At 47.2% G+C, this 26,292-nt stretch overlaps 1 protein-coding gene across 3 annotated transcripts in view; it reads left to right on the plus strand.

The window, feature by feature from the left end:
- Positions 1–782: 782 nt before the first annotated feature.
- The window catches only part of PHB1 (prohibitin 1), a 33,514-nt gene continuing 8,004 nt past the window's right edge, over positions 783–26,292 (plus strand). Inside the window, exons 1-5 of one of the 3 annotated variants that reach the window (XM_069634386.1) lie at positions 783–964; positions 11,053–11,173; positions 12,901–13,062; positions 13,359–13,501; positions 14,476–14,592. In XM_069634386.1, coding sequence (XP_069490487.1) covers positions 11,086–11,173; positions 12,901–13,062; positions 13,359–13,501; positions 14,476–14,592 — 510 coding nt within the window. In that variant the 5' untranslated portion in view covers positions 783–964; positions 11,053–11,085. Of the gene's footprint in view, positions 1,084–11,052; positions 11,174–12,900; positions 13,063–13,358; positions 13,502–14,475; positions 14,593–26,292 lie in introns of all 3 variants that reach the window. The other 2 variants (XM_069634387.1, XM_069634388.1) reach the window with 2 other exon arrangements.

The following is a 26,292-nucleotide window of genomic DNA, read 5'->3' on the forward strand; positions in this document are numbered from 1 at the left end:
GGCAGTGCAACCTTTTATTTCACTTCCTCGCATCCCGACGTAATCCTTCAGGACGCTGATGTGGCCTTTTCTCTACACAACACCTGGCATATACAGTATTGCCTTTTGTTTAGCAGATTGGAAATAATTACATACTTTGCTCTGCCTCGTCACTGACGTGAACCTGCCCTAGATGGAGGGAGGAGTTATTCGGTGCAGGCTGATAAAACATAGCTCTCAACTCACACGCTTTTGGCGGGTGTCACCTTGTGAAGGGCTGACTCACCCGCCAAGCCTCCTGCAAGCCCATTCATTCCAATGGGCGTCTCACCCGCCAAAAACAAAATCGGGTGATTACACCCGCCTTTGTGACACAAATGGTTGAGAGCTATGGATAAAATATGGTATAAAGTTCCTGAATATTAGATCCGAGTCCAATCTGAGTATTTTCAGGAAAGGTCTAAAAACGTTTTTATTTCTCATCTCCCCAACTAACAATGGTACATCACATAATTCTGTTTATTTAATTTTCCTAGAGCGCTCTTTTGCCTTATGGTTTGAGCACTGGATAAATAATTCCTCACATAACACCACATATACCATTTTGTGTAATATCAAGCGACAGTACCTCTACCTCGTCTAATCATATAATTGCTGTGCTCTAGGACTGTAGTCTTGTTTAAAGGGAAGAGCACAATTGTGAAAAATTCAATATGTAATGCTACTTCTAAACTGACCTAGGTCTTTTTTCTATTTCTATTGAGTTTTCTTGTCCAAGGAGGTATCGGACGCCTAAGTCACCCTTTTGCAAGTCGGTTGTTGAAGTCTGATCTGTGCGGAAATGAGGCAAGTCAATGCTCGTGTAACTACAAACCCCATAGAGGATTGCGCGGCCAGGCAGCCAATGGGAGGGGAACCCGGAGCTGTTTGCGCAGGCGTACTATTGTGGTGTCGCATGTGGAGGTCAGCGCTGGCGCAGGACAAGGTACAGTGGAGTGTAGTTTGCAGGAAAGGAGAAATTATCGGCGTTTGTTCCCTTCCTCGCCGTTCCGGACAGTGGCGCTGCATCGTTGTGGCAATTAACCGTGTGTATGGTGTGAAGAGGTTAATTGTCTGGCCGAGGTTTTTTTTGGGAAGGGCGGGGGTTACAGAAACCAGACCCTGCTGTGGTCGAAGAGTACAGGGTGATTACTGCCTGACACTGCAGTCGGGAATGCACAGAGGAGCTAGGCTTTTCTGCGATAAAAGGTAGAGCTTGGCGCTTATGGATGGCTGATTATGGACTTGGCAATGTGTCAGGGAATAGGACCTGGCACTTGAATGTGCAGAGGGCGGCAGAGGTCGGGAACTTCAGGGGTGAAGTCGGCTGACATCCAGACGCTCTGGCAGCACATGTTCCACTGATTAAAGCAAGGGCTATGTGAAGCTGTCGCGTCTGACGTGGGCAGTTTCTGTGCATGGATGTTGGAAGCACAACGAATCCATATGAATGAAAAGGGTCAGCCTGCTCTCTGTGGGAGGAGGTGAGCTCTGTAAAAACGCAGAGGGGCGTGGGCGGACCTGAGTCCTGCAGCGCATTGCCTGACACCAATGGAGTAGGGGGACAGAATAGATGAGGAAATCCTAACCTCCTTATGATTGCTCCCCGTGCAGATCCTTTCTTCCCCATTAACTGTTATACTAAGCCTTCATGGACAGTTTTTTTTTTAATGATATTTATTGAGCGCGAATCTAGTTTCAGGAAGCAATGGAGCGCTTTACACATAAGTTAAAGAACATGGTCATGGACAGGGCCAGCCCTAGGATTTGTGGGGCATTTCAAACATCACAGGAAGTGACATCACAAGATCATGACCACTCGTATGTAGGCAGCAGTAAAAGCATGGTATCGGTAATCTGAGAGGAGAATTTCCAATAACTACACTGGCAAAGTATGAAAGGTGCCCACCTTTTAAGCCCAACAATTTGTAATTAAATATTTAGGAGGGGGCTAGATGATTGAATTGCAGGCTTTCGTTCAGGATTGGGAGCATGAATCTAGAATTTTTATTTTTCTCGGCTATGTTGGTTTATTATGTGATGTATACACGGTTCAGGTCACCTCTCTAAAATGCAGTGTTATTTTAGTTGTGTGTTTTATATGCTTTCTAAGCCTGTCACGTGCATGCCATTACTCCAACCAATTCCTGCTCCCATCAATACCTGCACCCCAAACCACCTAGTTGGAATCCTAAAGGTTTTTTCTTTTTTAATTTCCTTTTCCAGCACTGCCTGTGGGTTTTCTCAGTTGAAAGCCACAAGCACCAGAGATTTTGGAATGGTCTCTGCTGCATCTTCAGTCAACTAATAGTTGTGATTTTAAAAATATTTCCATATATATTTTGTATTTAACATTTTGCCAAAATAGAAAAGGCAAGTCCTTTCAATAGGATCCGCGTTTGACCTTGCAGTGACATGTTCCCTGGTGCTCTCGCATTTGCTGGCTCATCAGGTCATGTACGAATATATGAAAGTTAGGTAATCAGACAGAAACGCTGGAGAGCAGAAGTGGGGCTTGAGGCTCCTAAAATAAACATACTGTCATTTGGCCACACACTATATAATTTCAAAGGTGCAGTAAGTGTAATCTCGGATCACCCCAGCTAACGGCCCCTTCCCCCACCCCGGGCTCATCAACTAGTTAATAAAACTCTCAGGACCAGGTCAGCCAGCTGGGTCGCCTGTGAAACAGAGCCTTTTTGCTGCAGTGACGATATGGTCTCTCCATGCATCTGCACTATCGCCCTCTAGCCCGAGCAATGCTATATATGTCATGTCATTTATAACACGCCTGTACACAAGTGTTTGTAGGCGTGACAAGACAAGGGAGGAAAGACAGGGAGGACTAAGCAAACAATCTTACTAGGCCTTGAGTCATTCAGATCGTGCAAGTGCGACAACGCGAAGTGCAGGGGGAAGTGCAACCAAAGCAGCACGACTCTGGGTAAGTGCAAGGAGGCAGGGGACTGTAGAGGTTAGTTACAGCCCCTAAGTGTGCGGTAGGCCCAGAGGCAGTGCCGGGGAGACTCATCAGGAAGGAGCCTGGTACCCAGGGAGACTCTGGGTAGCCAAGCAACCAGTCGATGAAGCGGGCAAGTAGGGCAGCAGGGGAGTGAGAGATAAAGCAGAGAAAAGGACGGTCTTGAGCTGCTTCCGCAACTTCAGGTGGTCCGGCTCAAGTTTTTGAGTGGTATGAAAGCCATTCAAGAGGGAGGCACTTGTAGAGGAGAAGATCTACTCCTACTCGCCCCCCCAACCACCACACTGCCTGGAGAAGCGTCTGACCCTCAGAGGTGGAGGTAGGTGAGTGAAGGGCTCGAGAGGGAAGGTATTTTGGAAGATGGAATTGGATGTAGTGCGTGCCCCGGTCTTGAACCTGATCCTTGCAGCCAGTGGAGCGATTTCAGGGCTGGAGAGATAGCCCCCAGGCTTGAGGCCAAGGATAAGTCTTGCTGTCCTGTTCTGGATTAGTTGCAGAGGACAGAGATTAGAGGAAGGCTGATTGGGACAGAGGCTGTTGCTGTAGTCTAGCCTAGAGAGAACCAGGGCTCTGGGGACATTGAGCCCCTCGGGGGGAGTGAGAAAAGGAAGAAAACCTCTGATGAGGTGCTGCTGCTAGTGGGCCTTCTTGGCAAGGCCTGTGATGTGAGGAGAGAAGGAGAGAGCGAAGTCGAAGATGACACCAAGGTATATCGCCTCGCAGGAAGGTGAAGAGGGCCCGAGGAGGGCAGAGTGAGAGAGAGGGGAGGAAAGAGCGAGCAGGGGTCCCAATGAAAAGAATCTGAGTCTGCTGGCATTAAGGCAGAGATTGTTTGAGGTGCACCTAACCTGAATCGCTGATACAGTCCGTAATAAGCTAGAGAGGAGGCTGAGGGGAGCCTAAAAGAGAGCTGAGTGTCATCCACATAATACTGAGATTAGGTAGGCCAAAGAGGGCCAAATAGACATTGAGCCAGGGTGAGATGATGGAGCCCTGGGGAACACCACATGTGGAGAGAAAGGACCCAAGTTCCACCTAGGTGGGTTAGTCCAGGAGGAAGGAGGTCAATCAATCCAGGGCCTGATCGGTGATGCCCAGGTTCTCAGTGTCGATTGATCAGGATGGCCTGATTGACTGTGTCAAAAGCAGAGGAAAGGTCAAGGAGGATGTGGACAGGAGGACAGAAGGAAGGCTGGAGTCAAGATTAGAGAGCAGGTGTTCAGGAGAGCAGTTTTTGTGCCTCTGGCTGCTCTGAAGCCAGACTGATGGTAATGGAGACAACCAACAGATTCAGTGTGGAGAGTAAGCTGAGGGATTGCCAGCTTTTCCAGGGGTTTGCCAGCTTTTCCAGGGGTTTGCCCAGGAAAGGAGTGATCAGGCGATAGTTTTCTGGACAGGTGGGATCGGCATAAAGCTTTTTAAGGAGGGGGTGCACAAGGGAGTGCTTTCAGAGAGCGGGGAGAGATCCAGTGGTGTAATAGTGATTGCATAAGTCGGCCATGGCTCGTGCAAGGGTGTCAATGTGGTCCTTGATGGTTCTGGAGGAGCAGGGAAGCGCCTGTTTGGGTGACATCGTCTAGTGTTTTGAGACAGAGGAGGAGAGGGAGAGGTGGCCAGAGGGGGGCCGAGAGAGGTAGAGTTGAGAGGAAGAGGAGAGGAAGGACAGGATGTCCTGATTTTTATTGGTGACGTGAGAAGCCAGAGTCACACAGAGGATCTGGGAGGGAACAGGAGAGGTGGAGACTGCAGAAGGATTGGTCAGCTCCTTGCAGATTTTAGAGTTTCGCCAAGGCCGCAAAGACAGAGGCTTGGATGTGGACTCTCTTCCTGGGCAACACAGTCTGTATTGCTTTTGGAGCAGGCGGCAGGCCAGTTTGTCAGAGGATGCGCCTAAAGCCCTCCACTTCCTCTCAGCCACCCTGCAATTGTTTCAGCGTGGCGAGGTTGAAGTCATACCAAGAGTTGAGAGGTAGAGGCAAGGAGAGGTCAGCCCACTCTGAGAGGACATGGGCAACCTGACTAGGTGGCCTGTTGATGGTGGCCAGTGAGAGAGGCCAGGAGAGATGGAGAGCCTGCGGACCATGCTTTCAAAGGAGTAGACCTGTGTAGAAATGACAGAAGCAGGGACCCACTCCGGAAAGATTCAAGTTACTCCACCTCCTGATCGGTTGGTTCTGCGCTTGGAGAGGATCTTTTCTCCATCAGGGAGGAGAGTGTCAAAACTTGTGACTGAGCTGGCCGTGAACCATGTCTCGGTATGAGCGAGGACATCCAGGTCAAGTTTGTTGCGGAGATGTCGGCAGAGTGTTTTGACAGCAGAGAGTTGAGTAGCGATGTGGAGCAGGTTTCCACACTTTAAAGACTTCCGGGGTGGGGTATAGGTACACCCAGCCAAAGTTGCATAGGTGCCCAAGAGTGGGCAGAGGTGGTGGCAGGAGGTGGCTTTGTAGCCAGAAAGGAGATGGCATAGTAGTGAGCAAGGAGTTGGTAGGAGAAGGGAGGAGACGCCTATCCAAAAGGAGATTGAGGGCCCTGGACCAAGACAGTTCCATTCGGATAGACATTATTGATGGTCTTGGAGGAGTGGAATGAGGCCACGAGGACCTCCCACTGAGTGCAGCCATTAATGGGAGCGGAAGAGATGGGAGAGAGAGCCGAAACATATGAGCGGTTCATAGGTCTTGTGCGGGAACAACAAAGAGGATGTCGGTGAGAGTCTGTCTGGAGCAAGCACTTGTGTACGCATCAGCGATGGGGAGGCCTGTGTTGGAGACCAGGATTTCCCTCTTGAACTTCTTCCTTCCAGAGTTAGTGAGAGAGATAGGAGTTAATATCAGTTTGAGAAGATGGGAGAAAAAACGAAAGCACTGTTGTGGTTGCACTGAGGCTTGGGTGTGACAAAAGGAGTAGCCAGAACAAGTACTGGTGATCCCTGCCAGGCCTGCTTTTATGCATAAGACGAGCACACTGCATTTTAAATGTGCCTTAGTCCTGTAAGTGTAGGCTGGATAAGGGGGTGGGGTTTAGGGCTTGGGGGATCATGAATCGCTTTATGGGGCTGTAGAGTACGTTGGGGACGTTGCCTGCCCCTTGATTAAGCAGTCTGTTATGTTTCACAATACATCTTTAATCTCGTGTGAAGCCGATCGGTATTGGGTGGGTGCAGGCTCGGTTCCAAGAGCTCATTAGCTCACACAGAGCTCCAAGCAGCTACTTGACCTGGGTTGGCTTGAGCCTCGCCTGGCTCTCCCACCTTTAATGTTCAGCCTACACTAGAGTTTAGCATCCCGGAATTGCTTATTCTGCTCTTTTATACTTCAAAGATGTATACATTGATTTTTCTGATCTAATACCTATTACAGTGCTTAAAGGAGATAAGACCTGTGCATGACACATGCTATTATTTAATATTAAGAATGTGTGGCTGTTGAGGTTTACTGGAGTTTTAGAGGGGTGGGCATTGCCATAAAAAAAAAGCTACCCCAAAAACAAGTAGAATTATCACCAACAAGTAGTCTGCACACATACATTTGGATAAGGGTACTCCTGTGTAAAAATGAAGGCACGTTAGAGGGTGGTGGGGGCTGTGTTTTTCACGAACATAAGGCTTCTGGAGTGCACATCTGGGTTAACTTGTGTGGTCTCCGTAGATTTGAGCCCACATTTGACTGCTGGCTTCATTGGCTTCCCCTGCGGACACCTACAGACACAGCTTGGAGCCGCCCTTTGCCTTGGGGCCCTTAGCCGCAGGGGCTGCCGGGCAGAGGGCTGCCCTGGGGCGTTCAGGTTTTGTCTATCAGGTGGCCAATCGCGGGGCTGGGCGGGTTGGGAGGCGGGAAAAGCACGGGAAGCTGGTCGGGAGGGGAGAGGGGACACGGCTGCACTCGGGCAGCTGAAGTACAAATATTATTTTAAAAAGGGCCCAAGCAGTCCCTGGGTCTTCCTCTCACCTGGCCTGGATACTTGAAAGTTACTTTGATTGTGAAGCTGGACTCGCGCAAGCGTAACCAGAAACCTCAAACACTTACACTCGCTCTTTTACCCTCTGCATTCCCCTCCGTTTTGCCTGATAATCATTTAGACATTAAAACATTTCTGGTCGAGAGCCAGAGCATGATGGCTGTCGAATGTCAGAGCTTCAGAGCGAACCCGCTTGGATACTGACCGCAATTACTTGCCACCACAGTAATCTGACCAGAACCATGTGGAGACGTCGACCAGGCATTCCAGTGTTTGGGCGAGGTGTGTGGCCCGATGCCCCAAACACGGCAAGGCTTGGCGGGGGGAGCCTTTTGGCCAAGTGAGGTGCCAGCAGAGCATGGGCAAAATCGGGGATGGAAACGCCCCATGCCTGGCCACCGCTGCGGGTGAATAGGAAGTGCCCCGCTTGCATGACGGTAAGCAGGAGTATGCCCGTGACTTGCAGCGTTAAGCCCTACCTGAATGCGTAGGGGCTGCTGCCAGATGTAACGCACAGAATAGTGCAAAGCTATAGGAGCAAGCGGGCCCACTGCGATACTAAAGAGGCCAACACAATGCATGGCTCTGATAACTGACAGCGCACTGGCGGCACAGAGGAGTGGTGTGCAGAACCCTGTTCATGAATGCGATCATCCAAAGGAGGCCCGACTTTTGATATGTTAAAAGGTGAACCTAGTTACACGAACAAGGGAATGAGTGCAATTTTCCTTTCTTGTCATAGACTCCTTGCTGTCGTACTTGGATGACCCGACGCAGCAGGCATCTTCAGGATGAACAAAGTGTTGGGTGGCATCGCAACAACGGCTGCAGGACCCATAGATACACGTCTGAATCCATTGGGGGTGTGACGAGGTGCGTTTCGGACATTTCTAATGTCTGAAATATCTAAGCCCAGAGTAGTCATTCAAGCGCCTCGACCCAGATAGCCTAGAGGCACTGGCTCATGTCCCGTACTGAGGCACTAGTTTACATGGGACATAAGGGCGCAAGATGGAGGTGCAGATGCACATGGATGTGATGAGCGGGGCGGTGACTGTCTATGATCACAAACTCTGTGATAGAGGAGAGTTGTTTTTTGGAACAGTTGTCATGTACAAACTGTATGTGCCTCTGGAGTTTGGTGATTTTCTTAAGTAATGCTTGTTCGAACGTAGTTGACTCTGCAGAGTTAGTACATAGAGGAGGGAAAAACTGAGACGGTGGTCATAAGCCGGTTCTATCTTGTTGCTCCGATGTCTGATCACAGAAGTAATGACCATGATGATGTTCCTATAAGCTTGTAAAGCTTGAACACGTCAGAGTAATGATATCCCCTAGTTGGCCCGCCTACCTGTAGGGGCTCCCATAATTTTTGGGCATTTTTACTTTTTAACTATCCAGAACAAGGTCTGATGTCTGGTAGGTCTCTACCCAGTTGGTGAATAAACATATAGAAACTCCTGGTAGAAGTAACCTCCCACACCACATGGAAGAGACACGATCTAATGTTAACTGTCTCAGTTTACACTTGCTCTGTTTTTTTTTAACTGAGTGTGACTGATTGAACTGTAGAATTGTTGATGAGGGAAAGTTCTCTTGCTATCCTTATTAGATAGGCGGTGCCCCACCAGCCTCCAAGGGAGAGCTTACCCTGGCAGGGTTAGGGTGCGCTTCCCTTTAGGGACAGTCTTTGTGTGTGTTTTTGATAACTATTTGCAAGTGCATACTACTATTGATTTTATACTCCTTTGTGTCCATCTTGTCTACATTACACAGGGTAAGTTTCACACCATCTATCTTCAACTATCTCGCAAATCATATACAATCATAACAAGGGCCTCAAACTCTTTACCGTACACTTTACATGTCCTAACCCCCTTGTGATCCCAGGGAGATGCTTCTGGCTACCTTGAGCAGGATGACCCGATTATATACACCTCACAATTGATGGCTTTGCTTGCATTTATCGTGCTCAACGTAGTGGGACTAGGGCACCCCATTTAACGGTGTGGACTATTAAACCTTCTGAGAGACTTACAGGGAGACATCATTTTCTTACAGGAAACACACTTGGACGCAGTAGAATCGGCTACGTTATGCAGATGATGGGGGTGGGGGTATAGCGGTTCACTCGGGGTGAGTTTGAGGCTGTTGGTGTTCATCCAGCAGTAGCGTTTTTGTAGGTAGTCTTCCAGCGTTGTTTTCTTCCTACGTATCTTGTATTTTGCAGACAATCTGTCATCAGTGTAGTTGCAGCATGTGAGGCCGTGTTTTTTAATGAGCTGGATTAATGGTGCCAGGTATATGTTGAAAAGCAATGGGGATAAGGAGGATCCTTGTGGTACTTCGCAGGTGAGTTCTCTTGGGGTTGATTTTGAAAGATTTGATCCATACAGTTTCTGTTCTGTTAGGAAGGATTTTATCCATAGTGATAGGTCAGGGATTCCTAAATAATCTGATTAGGATATCATGGTTGACCGTGTCAAATGCTTCTGAGAGATCCAGAAGTATTACTGTGCTTTTGTCTGAGTCTGCATTAGTCTTTAGATCGTCCCAGATTGAGAGCAGTGCCATTTCTGTTCCTCTCAATGGTCTGAAGCCTACTTGTGCTTGATACAGCATCTGATTCACAAGCTAGCAAACAGTCAACAAGCAAAGCTGCATTTGGACGAGATCTGTCAGAATTTCCCAGAATACAGAGATATTACTGTCTATGCACACCCAACAATCTCTATAGGAACACGATATTAGCAAATATGTGGGTAGAGGTCTTAGATATTGCACTAAATGCTGGGATATGTATAACTTCTCTTTGATCAAATACGCATTGTGCAATCTAATAATACAGAGATGCAGTCTTAAGATCCTGCAGAGAATTTGTTTACCCTGCCCAGGTTACACACCATGAAACTGGTGCAATCCCCTGTTTGCTAGTGACAATGTAGGGCACTTGGCACAATGAGTCACATACTATGGACCTGTACGAAAATTAAGCCACTTTGGATGCATGTTACATGTATACAGGGCACTGATGTTGCGCTATCCCCCATGTCGATGTTATTCAGACCCGATGCCAATGAGTGGCACGATGAGTCATTGACAAGGAAGCTTCTACATAGGACTATGTTCACAGCTTGCAAAGCCATCATACTTTTGGAAAAGGGAGATTTCCTCACCCCACCATGCTCCCACAATGTTATCAAAAACATGCACTGCAGAAAGTAGTAGTTATAAAAAGATCATAATAACAAACAAGCAGATACATTCTGGTACTTGGTGGACCATAATCTGTAACAGCAAGCGCTGCAGTAGATAAATGACTCTTTGCAACTTGGGTACAAGTGGTGCGGTATATCGCTATGTTGGTTTGTTTGCAGTATTTAATCTTTTTGGAGAACCCACACTTTATCCTGGGTCCCGTATGACTTTACGCCCGGGAATGTGAAATGCAGAATGTATGGGAAAACACAGCACCAGTTGATGAGGCTTATGGACGTGGAGAGGTATGTACCAACTGCACAGAAACACTCGGCTTTGAGTATAATTTTGGTTCATATGTGGATATAGCACAGAATTGAAGGGTGAGGAGGGGTAGGATTCACAATAGCAGAATGTCAACATTGTACGCAATATGTTTAACTTGCTGTTTTGACCCCACTGTTTGGTTTAATGGTTTAAATGTCGATAAAAGATTACATTAAAAAAAGAAAATATTTAGGATGCCGTGTACATGGATCCCGAGTACCAATTTGGCAATGGTCATGTGCACTGTAAGAGGTCTACAGTTGAATGCTGAACCTATCTAGGGCACACTTCCCATCTTGAATTATCTAGGATTGGTACATGGATTCACAGTGACTATTGTAAAACTTAGGCATGTGTTCTCCCCCCAAAGCCACCAGTGTCTGCTCTGTGCTTGCTGGCAGTGCCACTATGCTTCCCGTTGGCGGGACACCAGTGTACCCCCAGCTCCGACTAATGTCCATCATTAGCTAGGGCATTATTTTCAACTTGGGTGAAATGAGGGAGAATAACCGGTAGGCATTAATTGAACTTGGATGTACCTTTTTAACCATTATCATTTGATTCTGCAGGTATAACTGAAGGCAACTGTATACAAGAATAAAATGGCAGCAAAACTGTTTGAGACCATTGGCAAGTTTGGCCTCGGATTGGCCATAGCTGGAGGAGTCGCCAACTCTGCTCTTTATAACGGTGAGAAATACAAACATGTTGACCAGATTCCACTGAAGAATTGTACCCGATTTTAGCCCTTAAGTTGTGATTGAAGAATGGGCTGTAGGCCCAGCCTCGCAAATTGACGTCGGCACTATCTGTTGGAGATTGAGAAATGGTGTGCTGTGTCCATGTGGAAAGCTAAGGGGGCAAGTAACTTTTTCTGCCTGGCTTGTAGCTTGCATCTGGAAGTTACCCCTTTGTTTATTTGTCTGCATCAACCTCAACACCAGAGTCTTTGTATATGATCATACATACTTGTTTTCTTTTTGAGGATTGTATTTGGCACGCCCTCTTTTTGAGAGTGCACCCAAACCTCGTTGCTTTCCCGTATATTCTGTGGATATGTTCTATTTTTCAGTGTGAGCTGCATAAACTTGGCTTTTACAACAGCTTGCACTCCACGATTGTTTTAAGTCTGATTTGACATTTTTCATCTCAGTAATCTTCCAAGTAAATATCCAGATCACTGAGACTAATACCGGAAGCTTTTTTGCGAGTACCATGACCGTCCCTTGTATGATCTGTCATGTGCAATTGGGATTGGTGTTTGGACTCAGTCGCTGCTTGTAGAGTTGGTGCGATGGTGAGCTATATGCTGGGCTTGGCACTCGCACAATGTCCGTGTTGGTACGAATGTGGTGGTGTGAGCGGTGGTGCAGATGTTGCCATTTCATCAGGGTTAAGCTGTGCATATTTGGTCATTGAACTGGGGATACAGTTAGCAGTGCAGGCGCAATGGCCCAATGTGTGCTGTCTTAGCCCTTGCACGAGGACAGTAATTGTGCTAATGCTTCCAACAGTGGAATTCCAGCATTGTGCGGTTGTGACACCCAGCCATATTTTGTATTTTACTGGCACTGCAATCGGTGCAAGACCAGTCCCTGCTCCAGCATTAAGACTAGTGCAAAGTGGCCATTGCACTGGTGATATGTATAATCTACATGTGTACCGAAGGCGAAACTTGCTGGGCACTTGTTTTATATTCACATAATGAAAATGTGTCATGGTGTGTGACCTAACTGGCTGCACAGTGGACATAATGTAAAGTAGCAGTGATGGCCCAAATAAGAATATTGGAAATTTGCCATGATGTAGTATAATGGGAAGTGTCTGATATGCTACATGTGCGTCAGTTAACTTTGATAGCTGAGGAACATGTCAACTGTTGATGTAATAAGTAGGTCAAATGTAAACGTGTAGTTGATAGCTAGCTAGGTTCATAAACACTCATTTAGTCATCCAAACATTTAATACCTTTTGATAATATCGGCTTTTTTTTAATGTATACATATATCTGTTTCAGTTCCGGTCTCTTTTGGTCCAATAGTGTCTGGTTTGACTTTTAGTGTGCGGTCATAAACATCTGTAGTAGATTGCTGCTGTAACCTTCTTCCAGAACCTTCTTCTAATGCCCGTTTGTGCACTTTTCTTGTGAGTGGCGGGTAGATTAAAATACAAATCTTTGGCTTATATAACACAGCAAATGGTTTAAGATTGTTTTTTTTTTTTAAAATCTCTGGCCTTCATTGACATTCTGTTGTGCTGCTGGCGTGGCAGAACATGTTCTCTAGATTTATATTGAGTTGTATGTTTGTTACTCCCACCCTGTGCAATGAGTTCCGTTTCCTAGTAAATACTTCATTATACTCTCCTTTCACCTTAACATGTGTCTTCAACCTGATGTGACATATCTTCCCTTGCAGTGGATGCGGGGCACAGAGCAGTTATCTTTGACCGATTTCGTGGTGTTCAGGACATAGTGGTCGGAGAAGGAACACACTTCCTCATCCCTTGGGTGCAGAAGCCAATTATTTTTGACTGTCGATCGCGACCCCGCAATGTCCCAGTTATTACTGGCAGCAAAGGTGAGTAGCTTAACACAACCGTCTAAACGCCTAAAGAGGGAAGTGCATGGCTTTCATATCGGTGAACGCTGCCCTTTGAAATGTCTACATTTTGTCCCAGAAGCTCACGCACAAAACGTACTTTCCATTGTTTTACTTTTCTTCTGCATCTAGTTGCCATGCCTTTGCCTGTACATTTCCTTGCAACCTATAACTGTTTTACCAATTGCTGTAGCTTGTTCTAAGCATTTTAGTAGCAGCTCCAGCTTTGTTTTTGGTTAGTGCTGTGCAATTTCTCTAAAGACCTTTTTTTTCAGACTTGCAGAACGTAAATATCACACTGCGAATCCTGTTCAGACCTGTAGCTAACCAACTACCACGGATATTTACCAGCATCGGAGAAGATTACGACGAGAGAGTGCTTCCTTCCATCACTACAGAAATTCTGAAGGCTGTTGTCGTAAGTGGAAACTGACGTCATTCTTGATCTTCCATTTGCTTTTGTTCACCAACACCCCTATATATTACTTTAATTAGTGCTTCTTTGTTTTAATTTAGATGATATTCAACTGAAATAAAGTTGTTCTACTTGGTGTCTCCTTTAGTTTTGCCTGTACCCCTATGCCAAAACAATTTCCATAGGAGTTACGATATGACCGAGATGGGCCTTGAGGCGACGTGCAGAGCTTTGGCTTTTTACCCACCTGTTAACTGTCCATGGACATAACCCTTATAGCCACCCCTCTTCCCCACATCCTGCCCAAGACACACACTTGTAGGATATCTTTGAGTCACATCTATTGTGCAGTAACCTCAAACCTTGTGATGGCCATGGGGCTGCCACCCATATTTCGAAGCAGCCCATTGAAGTAAATGGCTTATTGCAGCTGTAAATTGGCTCCCTGTGTAAAGTCTGAACCAAGTGTGCCTTCACCTACTTCATTGTCCTTGCATTTGTTCTTTCTTGAACTGAAGTCTTGTTAAAAAGTATGTTTTGGCAAAGCCCACAGTTTTGACTCTTGTACAGTAATTTGCCAGGCGCTGCCATCAACTTGCTTGGAGCCTGGAGGAGTCTGACATTAAGCCCATTCTAAATAAAAATCGCCAGTAAAACAAATGTCTAGGTACTAGGAGTATGTGCCAGGTAGTGCTTTACGGCAGTACCCAGCAAATGGCTATCCTAGCCTTCGCAAGCCAAACGTCTTGGCTTTGCCAATGCTTTTATGTTGCTTATGTACCTTGACTTTTCCCTTTTTTGTGTCGTCTCCTCCTCAAAGTCAGGGCTACCCTTCTTTGTAGCTTTGCACTGCTTCAACATTTCCCAAATTGCTGGTCTGTTTTTTAATTCTGGGATTTGGCACCTTTTCCTGGTTCGACTGACTTTTATACCTGATTCGCTTGTCCATGTCTCACTGCCTCTATTTTTGTTTCTAGGCTCGTTTTGATGCAGGTGAGCTCATTACACAGCGAGAATTGGTCTCCCGACAAGTCAGCGAGGATCTCACTGAACGAGCATCAACCTTTGGCCTAATACTTGACGATGTGTCATTGGTAAATATATATATTTTTTAAATATAATACACAGATTTAAAGGCAGTCTCACCCCTTTTGCACCTGTCCCCGTCACATGATTCCAGTATCAAAATTCCCAGAGTGGCTTCAAAATAGCATACGTGTTTTATACTTGGAATGCCAACCTTTAATAAGTCCTTGAGTTAACACTGTGTTGGGGTAGGGCTGGGGGGGGGGGGGCGTTCAGACATCCCATTATATCTAAAACAATTATTCTGATGTTTGAAAGACAGGCTATGTTCCAAAGATAAGGGTGAAGCAGAATTGAAAGCAACATTGGAAAAATACAATCGAACATCAAAAATGTAGTTGTGAAATCCATGAGCTTTATTTGTATTGGAGAACGTTTGTTACAGGAGTCTGGTATTTAACCTCGGATAGCGATGAGGGAGCAGAGTACATCTTTTTATGTATTTAAATTTATAGCGCGCAAACAACCCTTGGGCATCGAGCTGTTACATGTGATGAGCTTAGTTAGATGAGGCATCTGTGTGGCCTTTAAAGTGAATACAGATTAGATACATACAATATACATTACAGGCAGGTAATAATAAGAGCGTTTTATACAGGTAGCATATGGTGATGAGTAGAGTTTTGGCAGCTCTGCGGAAGACACTGCGAGTGTTCGGCTCTTGGGGATGGAGGAACGGGCATTCCATTGCATGGATGCTAAGTAAGGGAAGCTGGCTCCTACTGCTCTGACTCTTGATTTTGGGAACTGTGAGCAGGTTAAATTAAGGAGTTCTGATTGGTCTTGTGGATACAGATGTGTGTATTCTTTGGGACAGGTGGGGGGGCATTTTGGTAGACATATTTGTGGGTTAGAGCTAGGGTTTTAAAGATGACATGCTCTTCGATAGGTACCCAGTGCGCCTGTTTCCTGGCGGCAGTTGTGTTCCCTTTTGGGGATGCCTATGGCTGCACGGAGAGCGCTGTTTTGAATAATCTGCAGCTTCTGTGTTTTTTTACTGACGTGCCCAGAAAAGGGCATTACAGTAGTCGACTCTTGACCCTATGATGGGTCTGAAGATGGCATCTGCTGACCATGGTTTGTAGCACGATTTGTCCATGCCCTGTTCAGTTTTGTGCGAGTCTTATACATGTGGAAGTAAATGATGACAGAAACATGTTTGGAAATGACAGCCAATGTCAGCACATTGACATTTGTCTTGTCCGTTCACAGGCAATGCCATTTTCACTACTTTCTGTATCTTTAAAGCTGCAACAAGACCAAAGTCGTAGGCTAATATAGTTATTTGTACTGTACCAGGTAATGCCATGGAGGACTCTCAAGCTTAACTTAGGCTTTTTTCCCCTCTTTTTTGGGAAGTTGATCCCCTCTTTTTTTGGGAAGTTGAATCTGGGCGTTCTGCATTGCTGCAGTGTTTGAAAACTAGGCCTTTTTCCCCTCTTTAGGAAAGTTGAATCTGGTTTGCTTTGTGATAGCTGTGGTACTGCTAACTGCCTCATTGGGTCCCCCCCACCCCTGCTCTCCCTCCCTGTTGATAATTCCTGCATACTGTTGAGTGTGCCTATATGCCCCGTCTGTGTGTTCCTTGCTGTGTGACCCCCCCACCCCCCACCCTGTGCATCCAGTGCAGCGTTGGCTGTGCGTCTGTCCTCTTTCTTCACTCGCTACACCACCTTGCACACTCAATGCAGCTTTCCGTTTCCCCTATCTTCTCCAACTGCTACTCTATCTCCTATCCTGTCCCTCTCACTAGGTCTGGAAGGAAGACGTTCAAGAGGGACATTCTGGTCTCCAACCCAGGCCTCCCTATGGCTGATAACCATATCTGTGCTTCCTCCAGACATACTGGCCCCTTGTATGCTTTCTGTTCGCTCTCCTTGTTCCTCCTCTCCCATTAATGGAGGCACTCGGGAGGTCCTTTTGGCCCTCTTCCACTCCTCTAAGAAGATCATTAAGGTCTTATCTGAATGGTACTGTCTTAGTCCAGGGCCCTCAGCCCATCTCCTCCTTTTCGATAGGCGTCTCCTGCATTTTACCAACTTCCTTCTCCTGCTACTCCTACCAGCACATCTCTGGCTCCTCTGGCACCCCATCATCCTCATCCTCTCTGGCTACTCTGCCATCTTCTTCCTCCTAAGCCCACTCTCTGCCCCTCTACCATTTCCGCAGGGCGTACCTCAAGCGTGTACCCCTCCTCGGCAGCCTTTCAAATGTGGAAACCTACTCCACGTCGCTACTCTCGCTCTGCTGTCAAACACTCCTCTAACTTCTGCCACCTCCTTGAAGAATTGGTCCTGGATGTCCTTGCTCTCACCAAGACATGGTTCACGGCCAGCTCGATCCCGAATTTTGACACTCCACTCCACCATGGCGCAAGTTCCTCTCCACCGTCCCAGAGGTGTAGTAGCTCTGATCTTTCCAGAGTGGATCCCTGCTTCTGTCATTCCTACACAGGCCTACTCCTCCTTTGTATGCCTTGTCTGCAGACTTTCCATCTCGCCTGGCCTCTCTGACTGGCCACCATTTACGGGCCACCTGGCCTGGTCGCCCTTTTCCACTCAAGAGTGGGCTGACCTCTCCTCTTCTCGCCTTGCCTGTACCTCGCAACTTCACCCTAGAGACTTAACATCCACCTGGATGCTTCTATAATCCCTCCAGGTGTCTCCTCAATCTCTGCAACACTCTTTTACTGTTCTACCCTATAGCCTGAACCACTCTGCTGGGCACACCTTGGATGTTCTCATCTCCTCCGACATCCCCCCCTCTCTAATCCTCTCACCACGCCTCTTTTGGACTGAGCACTTTCTGCTCTCCTCCCACCTGAAGCCCTGTCCCCCCAGATGAAGCCGACCCAAGCTCTACCACCTACCTTCTCGGTCATCCGGCCCACAGCGTGTGTCAGTGGAGGCCTTTGCCACTACTTTGTCTCCTCCTCCTGCGGCTGACTCGCACTCGGACACCGCCCTCTCCAACCTGCATCTTTCTATCTCTTAACACTCTGGATGTCCTTGTCCCTGTCATGAGAAGATATCCTTGCCCCTGTCAAGAGAATCCGCCTGAAGCCTACCTACAAGTGCAACTCTTGGTATGTCTCCACCTCGCCACCACGAAACGCAAGCGTAGGGTGGCTGAGAGGAAGTAGAAGGCATTGGGCGCATCCTCTGACAAACTGGCCTGTCACCTCCCCCAAAGGCAGTACAGGCTCTGTCCTGTCCAAGAAGAGAGCCCACATCCAAGCCTGTTCTCTGCGGCCTTTAACACGGCCAAACTCTTCAAAATCTGCAAGGAGCTAGCCAATCCTACTGCAGTATCCACATCTCCTGTTCCCGCCCAGACCTAAGGGACGGCTCTGGTGTTTCACTTCACCACTAAAACTCAGGACATCCTGTCCCCTCCTGCCCCCTCTGCCCCCTCTGGCCGCCTCTCCTCCTTTCTCCCCGATCGCACCTGACTATGTTTCTAGACAAGTCTGATCTATGAAAGTGTTGTTCAAGCAGGTGCTCCCATGCTCCTCCAGCACCATCAAGGACCGTATTGTCACCCTCGCTCCAGTCTTGGCTGATTTCTGCAATCACTTTTTTGCCACTGAACTTTCCCCTGGCCCCTAAAGCTCTCCCTTGTGCACCCCCTTACCCTCTCCTGAAAAAACCTTCAGCTGATCCTGTCTGGCAAACTACCGCCTGATCGCCATCACTCCTTTCCTGGGCAAACTCCTGGAAAAGCTGGCCATTTCTCAGCTTACTCTCCACACTGAATATGCTGGTTGTCTCCATGACAATCAGTCCGGCTTCAGAGCAGACAGAGGCACAGAAACTCTTCTCCTGAACGCCTGTCAAGATCTGCTCAATAATCTCGACTCTAGCCTTGCCTATGTCCTCGTACTCCATCTTTCCTCTGCTTTCGACACAGTTGATCATGCCATCCCGATCAATCGTCTGTGACAACCTGGATGTCACGGATCAGGCCCTGGCTTGGTTGACATCCTTCCACCTGGAACGACCCTCCAGGTCCAACTTGGGTCCTTTTCTCCACCTCCTTTTCTCCACATGCAGTGTTCCCCTGGGCTCTAACCTCTCACCTTGGCGTTTCAACGTCTATTTGGCCCTTTTGGCACAGCTCACCTCTAACTTCTCCTCCCAACTTTCAGTGTTATGTGGATGACACTCTTCTCTCCTTTCTCTCGCTCATTCCGGATGGTCTATCCATGATTCGGGAGTCGTGCGCCTCCAACGATCTCTGCCTTAATGCCCATAAGGCTGAAATCCTTCTCCTTGGGTCCCCGGTTCCTGCTTTCACTCTGGCCGCCCTCCTTGGGCCCTCTTCCTGTTAGGCAAAAAACCTTGGCTAAGAAGTCCCACTACCAGCTGCACTTCATCAGGGGTATTCTTCCTTTTCTCACTTTTCCCCCAGAAGCTCACGGTCTCCAAAGCCCTGGTTCTCTCTTGGCTGGACTACTGCAACAGCCTTTTCCTCAATCTGCCTTCCTCTACTCCCTGCAACTATCCAGAACAGAACTGCAAGACTTCTCCTTGGCCTCAAGCCCAGGGATTGTATCTCTCCAGCCCTGAAGTCTCTCCAATAGCTCCCAGTGGCTGCAAGGATCAAGTTCAATACTCTCTGCATCATCCACAAGGCTTTCTGGGGCCAGGGCCCGCACTACATCCTCTATTCCTAAATGCCTTCCTTCTCGAGCCCTTAGCTCAGCCACCTCCAACTTAAGGGTCAGATGCTTCCCCAGGCAGAGAGTGGGTGGTAGATCTCTCTCTTGTCTGCAGGTGCCTCCCTCTGGAATGGCCTCCTTGCCTCTCTCAAACTTGAGCCGGCCCACCTGAGGTTCCGGAAGCAGCCCAAGACCTTCCTTTTTGCTTCTGCTTTCTCTCCCTTGCTGACCTACCTGTCTGCTGTGCTGACTAGTTGCCTGGCTACCCGCATCCCGATGGGGATCGGGCACCTCTACGACCAGTAGCCCCTGCACTGCCTCCGGGCCTACCGCACACTTGGGGCTGTATCCGTAACCCTACAGTTCCCTGCTTCCTTGCATTTAGCCAGAGACATGCTGCCCTGGTTGCACTTCCTTGTTCCCCTCCCCCTGCACTTGTACGATCTGAATGAGACAAGGCCTTGTAAGATTTTTATCCTGTCCCTACCTTGTCTTGTTGCGCCTAGAAACACTTGTGTACAGGCGCGTTATAAATGACTTGTGTATCATAATTTGTCCCATTCGACAGTCCACTAAATAGTAGGAACCCTTCAGGTACTTTAAAGTCGATCTTTAGGGAATGCGATGGCAGAGAGGTAAAGATTGGGACGAGGAAGAGACGCACTTACGAAGATAAGCAATCAAGACGTTGGCACCCATCCCTTCTCAGTGCGTCCAGCTATAGGGGATTAAGCAGGCAGTGAAATGGAACACTGTTTCATTCCGACTGTTCCCTCAAAGCAAGGAATGGATGAAGAAATTATTTAATTTATTGCCAGATCTCCAAAACCACCCTGAAGTTTGGTGCTAAAAATAATCGCCTAAACAATGCTTCCAAAAAAAAGCCAGAGGAATCGATGAACCAAACAACTGTTATATAACAATTCCCTTGGGGCTTAGTAGGAAGGGTGGGTGTGGGGGGGCCTGGCAGTGATTTATGGGGTAGATTGCTGAGCTAAAGAAGTCCTTGACAGATCTGGGAAGACCACCCAAGTGAAGACTAGGACCAACAAACCCCTCAACCGAAACCGACTTGTCTTAAACTGCAGCTGTTAAGGCCTTTCACTTGGTAGTACCACAGAACGGGAGAGTGGCCAGGACCAAGCAAGTCTCTTTCCCAACTCGAAGGCATGTCCTTACTATGCTTGGAGGGGAATTTTAAAAACTGCTGCAACCTCAAACCCAATTTTCTCAGGATTTTTATTGGGAAGCTAAGCCAATCGACGCTAGAGGCAGAACCACCTGACAACCAAAGAAGCCCACAAGGGCCTTTGCTGTGATGAATACTCTGGTGAAGGGAAGAGCTTCATCTGAGGTGTTTAAAAATGGAAGTCCTACACCTGTCTGCTATACTCTACAAAGGCTGCTCACCTTACTTGCCTGCAGCCTCCAAGCACATATTGCCCATGTGTTTGCATTCCACTCGAAATTCGTTTGTCAGGCAATTTAAAGATGGCCGCCGCGCTTTGGTCCTCCCGCACCTGACCTTGTCCTGAATGCCTGCCAGACCTGCACCCTGCCTCCTGCCTCCGGATTGGTGCTGATTGGCAACACATCGTGCCTCCAATCACCGGCAGGCGAGAGCCGGCCAATGAGGTAAGGCCCAGAGAGAAGGCAATCCCCCCTGACTGAGCTGACCGAGCCCAGCCAGGGGACGTCCTTATGCCCAAATACTTCTGCAATTCATCTTGCCTCTCGTGCCCCTCCGGCTAACTCAACCAGCAGTGCTTGACCACCTGCAATGGAAGGTAATCCACGCTACCTGCACCACCTTTAATGTACTTTATTGACTCTGAGATACAGCGCTCTCCTTACTGTCTATAGTGCTCGCCTCCAGTTTGCTACCAACGTGCTCACCTGCAGCACCCCTGTTTAAAACCTGCCATACTGCCTATGCTTTACCTGCTATGCTCCCTTATTGCGCCTGCCTCAGACTAATGTGCGCGATTCTTGAGTTAGTCTGCCTACCTCCTGCATTATCCAAACCTGCTGCGCACATATTCTGATCTACTCCACATGTATTCTACATCGCTCTTCTGCCTGATAATGCTTGATGTGCAATGCCTGTTTGATGTGCCACACTTTTGAATGGTGCCTTGTGTAGTCTGCACTGATCCTTACTTGATGTAAGTGTAGTGTACTTGCATAACCTAACCTGCTGTGCCTCACTACTGATTGGTGCCCCATGTATGTTGCATTGCTCTTTGCCTGATATGCCCACATTTGCTGCAAGCCTGGTATCTGCTTTGCCTTGTGTACCTCTGCTACGAATGTGCGCACTCATTCACTCAGTACTGCCTAGACTGCTGCATTGCTACAACTGCACCCTGTGACCTTTTTGAAACCCTTTTGGTTGCCTACCATTGCACCCTGTGACCTATCCGAGACCCCTTGGTAGCTTGCCACTGCATCCTGTTACCTATTTAAGACCCTTGGGTCGCCTGCCTTGCACGTTGCTAACTACTCTAAGTCATGCATTTTAGTTCATATTGTGATTCTTGAATATCATGATCCATATCATTAGATGAACCCCTGGCTATAACTAGCCACCCGCAATCTATATTGTGACATCCTAGCGAAGTAAGGGAAGTAACTTGAACCATTTAACTACTCTAACTACCATGTGTAGAAACCTGACCCTCCTAACTACAATCATGGCCTTTGCTACCTACAGCACTAGCCCCCCCACAGACAGAAACCTGAGACTTGGGGCAAGACTACCTTGCATTTATGAACCCAAAAGAAATAGTGCAAACTATACTGTTAGATCCCCAACTATACAGACGCACTTGGATAAGCAAACTCGAGCCACGAAACCCTCAACTCCGACCCCCACTCACTTTCATAAAAAGAAACACCCGAGTCGAAACAAGCACACAGATAAATCTGCAAGCTATCCTATTCTTAAGAATACTTTATCTCTTACTGGAACCCTTATGAACGCCAGATCCATGGTAGCCCATGCAAGTGAAATGGCTGACATACTAAACAACAGCAGCATCGACCTCCTTGTCGTAACAGAAACTTGGCTCCACAAGGCAGCAGGACCCTCCCTGATGCTAGCCGTACCTGACAATTACCAGATCCACAGAGTAGATGGACCCAATGCCAAATGCGGTGGGCTAGCCATCATCGCTAAAACTACTTTGCCTATCAGACTCACCACCTCACCTCCCTGTGCTTCCTGTGAAGTTCTCTCAGCAAAATTGCAGCTCTCTAATAACCGCACGCTAACTATTCACTTGATCTATAGGCCCCCAGGTCCCTTGGGAACCTTCCAAGATGACCTTACCACCCTCATAGCTAACAATACCCAAAATCACTTGCAAACGCTGTTGCTCGGCGACTTTAACATTGGCTTCAATGAGCCAGATAATAAAAATTCCCCCTCTATAACAGCTATCCTAAACGACCATGGCCTTACCCAAAAAGTCCTCACCCCCACACATGTTAAAGGTAGAACCCTTGACTGGGTATCTGAACTTAACTGCAACATAGTCATTACTGACATCATCCCTCAACCATGGACCGACCACTATCTAATAAATTTCACTGCCACACTTGACCTCCTCAGCCCTAAAATTATCAAAATGATACCCCCCCCCCTCCCCACCAGAAGTAAAAAAGACATTACTACAGAAAAACTCATCCCCCTCCTCCTGCCTACTATCAATGGCCTGGAGAACAATACTGACCCAGACACCCTAGTAGACACCTTTTAATAAAGCTATGGCTCATGCACTAGATATTATTGCACCACCTAAACTACGCAAAGCTAAACAAGAAGCCCACCTTAATGCTTGGTTCACACCCCAATTTAAGGACCTTGGAAAGCAGAAACTAAAACTCCAAACTATCTGGCGCAATTCGCCTACTGACGACGACAAAGTTGACTTAACCCAATTCACCAAATATTACAAGACAGAAATTATCAATACAAAAAAAATGTATTCAATGACAGAATTACTAATGCCAAATCTAATACCAAGGAACTTTTTGCCATCCTCTGGGTAATGGAATCCCCCATCCAACCAACTGACACGGTCCCCAAGGACAAGATATGGTGCACTAACATACAGAACGCCCTATCGAATAAAATTTCCACCCTCCAGATTAAAATAACTAATAAAAAGGACACCCTCTCTCCTACTGATCAACAAGCACCTCTAGTGACTGAACCTAATACTATCCCCCCTTTTTAGCTTCAAACCTATCTCCATCATCGACACTGAAAAGGTTATCCTCTCACTGAAGCCTTCCAACTGGAAGCCAAGGGCTTGGAGCGCATTATCAAATAAACAAACACTAAACCTACTTCTAGCAGCATTTGTTGTGGCCCCATCTGGGTTACTCAAAATGTGGTTATCAGGAACTGGCAGACACGTGGTTTGAGCATTGTTGGCTGAATATGAATAACACATTTTCCTGCACGTTTAAGGCGATAGGTGGTCTCCCTGCTGTCTGGCATTGCACAAACTGCTCGGAGTTCACAGCAACATCCAGTATTAGGGCAATTGAATGTACAGTGTTCTCAAATCTTGGACAACTGTCTACTACTAGTGGTTTGTGAGGCTACCAGGTGAGATGGTGTATGGGCGAAGTGTGTCAAAGTTGCCACGAGTTGAGGATAAACAAAACACCTCTCCAACAATTGTCCCAACAGCGCCAGTATCACAACTAGATGATGCTTGTTGTCAGACCGATGTTTGAGAAACATCGGGCATCAGTGGCAAGCTAGACCGCTTTGCATGTAAATTTGAATTTCCACAGGCACTTTGAATTTTCTGGGTATACGCTTCATGAACTAGCACATGGGGCTCTGAGGTGGTGACAGCGCTGGAAAAGCTCAAGAAGATGGCAAAGCTGCTTAAGGTACTGGAGCCAAACAATAAAGACTGATGGAGGAATAATGCATGCGTTCTGGGTGTCCAATCCTCTTCCAAATATGGAGACCTTTGTGGGATATAGGATCAAGGACACTAGATTTATATTTATACTTGTGGCAGCATCTACGGAACCTGACAACTAGTAGACGTTGAACAATGCATCTGACATTGAAGATGCAGTCCAACGACTGGAGAAGCAGCTTATGTCGGTCACCCAAAAGCTCACCAAGGTGGAGAATTGGGCGGAGGACAGTGAAGGCAGGGCACAATTTGACAACCTTCCCATTGTCTGTGTGCCCAAGGAAGAAGAGGGCCCCAGCATGGAACTTTTCCTGGGGGATTGGCTAGCAGACTTGTTTGCTCCAAAGACACTCATAATTCTTCTCTGTGGAGCGGGCGCACGGGGTCCCAACAGACCGACCCACCCCAGCAGCGCCCCCGCACACGACGATTGCAAGGCTGTTGGAAGTATAGATATAGGGATGCCCTACTGCAAATGGCAAGAGCCAAAAGACTTATCGCCTACAATGGCCATTGGGTAGGCTTCTTCCCAGATTACACAGGGGAAGTCCAACATGCATGGCATATTATTAGACTAGAGGGTAAGCCCCTACTCTGTATGGGACTGGGGAAAGAGACCAAACAAAAATGAGGGATTGGTACCAACAGGAAAGAGACATGAAGTGAATCAATGTAAACTGTCTCAGTATGTAGCTGTAGAGCCAGTCACACCTTATACACAGTGTATATAAATTGAACATAATATGTTGTCCATACATGGACTCTCAAAACTGAATAGGAAAGTTAATATCCTGTGTTAATAAATATCACTAGGTATTCTATCCTTGAATGAGCTCTCAAACATGAGGGAGCTAAGACACACTATGCTGAAAAGTTGCCATCTGTGTGGATTTCACATTTTAAACAACTGGTCGGTTAATAGCAAATTCAGAATATACAACTTAAATTACAACAAGCAAGTAAACAAGACTTGAGGTCAAGGTCAGGAAGTAAAGAAAATAAAGAAAGGGAAAAGATCAGACTCAAAATAGTGTAGGCTAATATTCAAAACAAATTATTAGCAAAAGCGCACCTTATACAGCATAGTCTGCATACTTAGTTTAACACATTCTGACCAAGACCTTCTCTATAAACGGCATAAAGTATCTAGTTAAGTCTGTACAGGTATTCAGTGTGTAGAGATGAGGGATTCTCCTCTTGGCTCAAAGGTAGTACAAGAAGAATTCAATGTTCGTAGTCGAAAGAATTTGGGATGCTGTTTTCTATAGGCCTCAGTGTCTGTTGAATCAATTCGGTGTCGGTGCGCATGTGGAGGGGAACACAGGTGAGACGGACGCGTTTATAAAAAAGTAAATTTATGCACATATACCCTAAATATGTAAGTATATTGTGCACTGCAAGAACCCTAAATACAGGCACGGCAGTCATACTGCTCAATCAAAAGAAAACTGCATTCACTTGACATCAAATACGCCCTTTTTTTCCGGCCCAACTCAAGGTGCAACATGGAGGGGTCCATTCATCTCTTCTACGACCCGAAGGAGGCATGGTCTTGGCTAGAGATTCGGGTCCTGTCGGGACCAGGATCCCAACCGACAAGTGCAGTACTGCAAGGTCAACCTGCCCGGTACGGCCCTCGCAGACAGTAACAAACCTCTGGAGCAGTCAGCAGGGAAAGAAGCTTGATTCGAAAAGGGAGTCAACGGCTAAGGAAACAACAATGTGAAGTCTAGCTGCGGGTTGAATAACACTGTAATGAAGTATTGGTCAAAGTGGCCACGGAACCATAGTGTGGGCCGTCGAGACTGTTTTAGCCGCCTCCCCAAAGATGTCTATCACTGATTTCTGCACCTGTTGTTGGGCGATGGGTGCTTCATGTTGCAGGGGGTGGGGGAGAGTACAGGGTGACTCTCGGGGCAAGGTTGTCAGGTTATTCTGTGGTTGTGGAAGGGAAGTTATATGTAGGGATATGACTGGGTAATGGTTAGGCACTGGGAAGATTGGTTGCTTAGAAAGGGATGATGGATTAGGGGGTTGACATGGATCAGGGCTGGATGAAGAACCCGGTTCTGCGACGCCCAATTAGTTCTCTGGCAGGGTGA

This window comes from Ambystoma mexicanum, chromosome 13, assembly GCF_040938575.1.
Source record: "Ambystoma mexicanum isolate Mex_15411 chromosome 13, UKY_AmexF1_1, whole genome shotgun sequence".
Taxonomy (NCBI): domain Eukaryota; kingdom Metazoa; phylum Chordata; class Amphibia; order Caudata; family Ambystomatidae; genus Ambystoma; species Ambystoma mexicanum.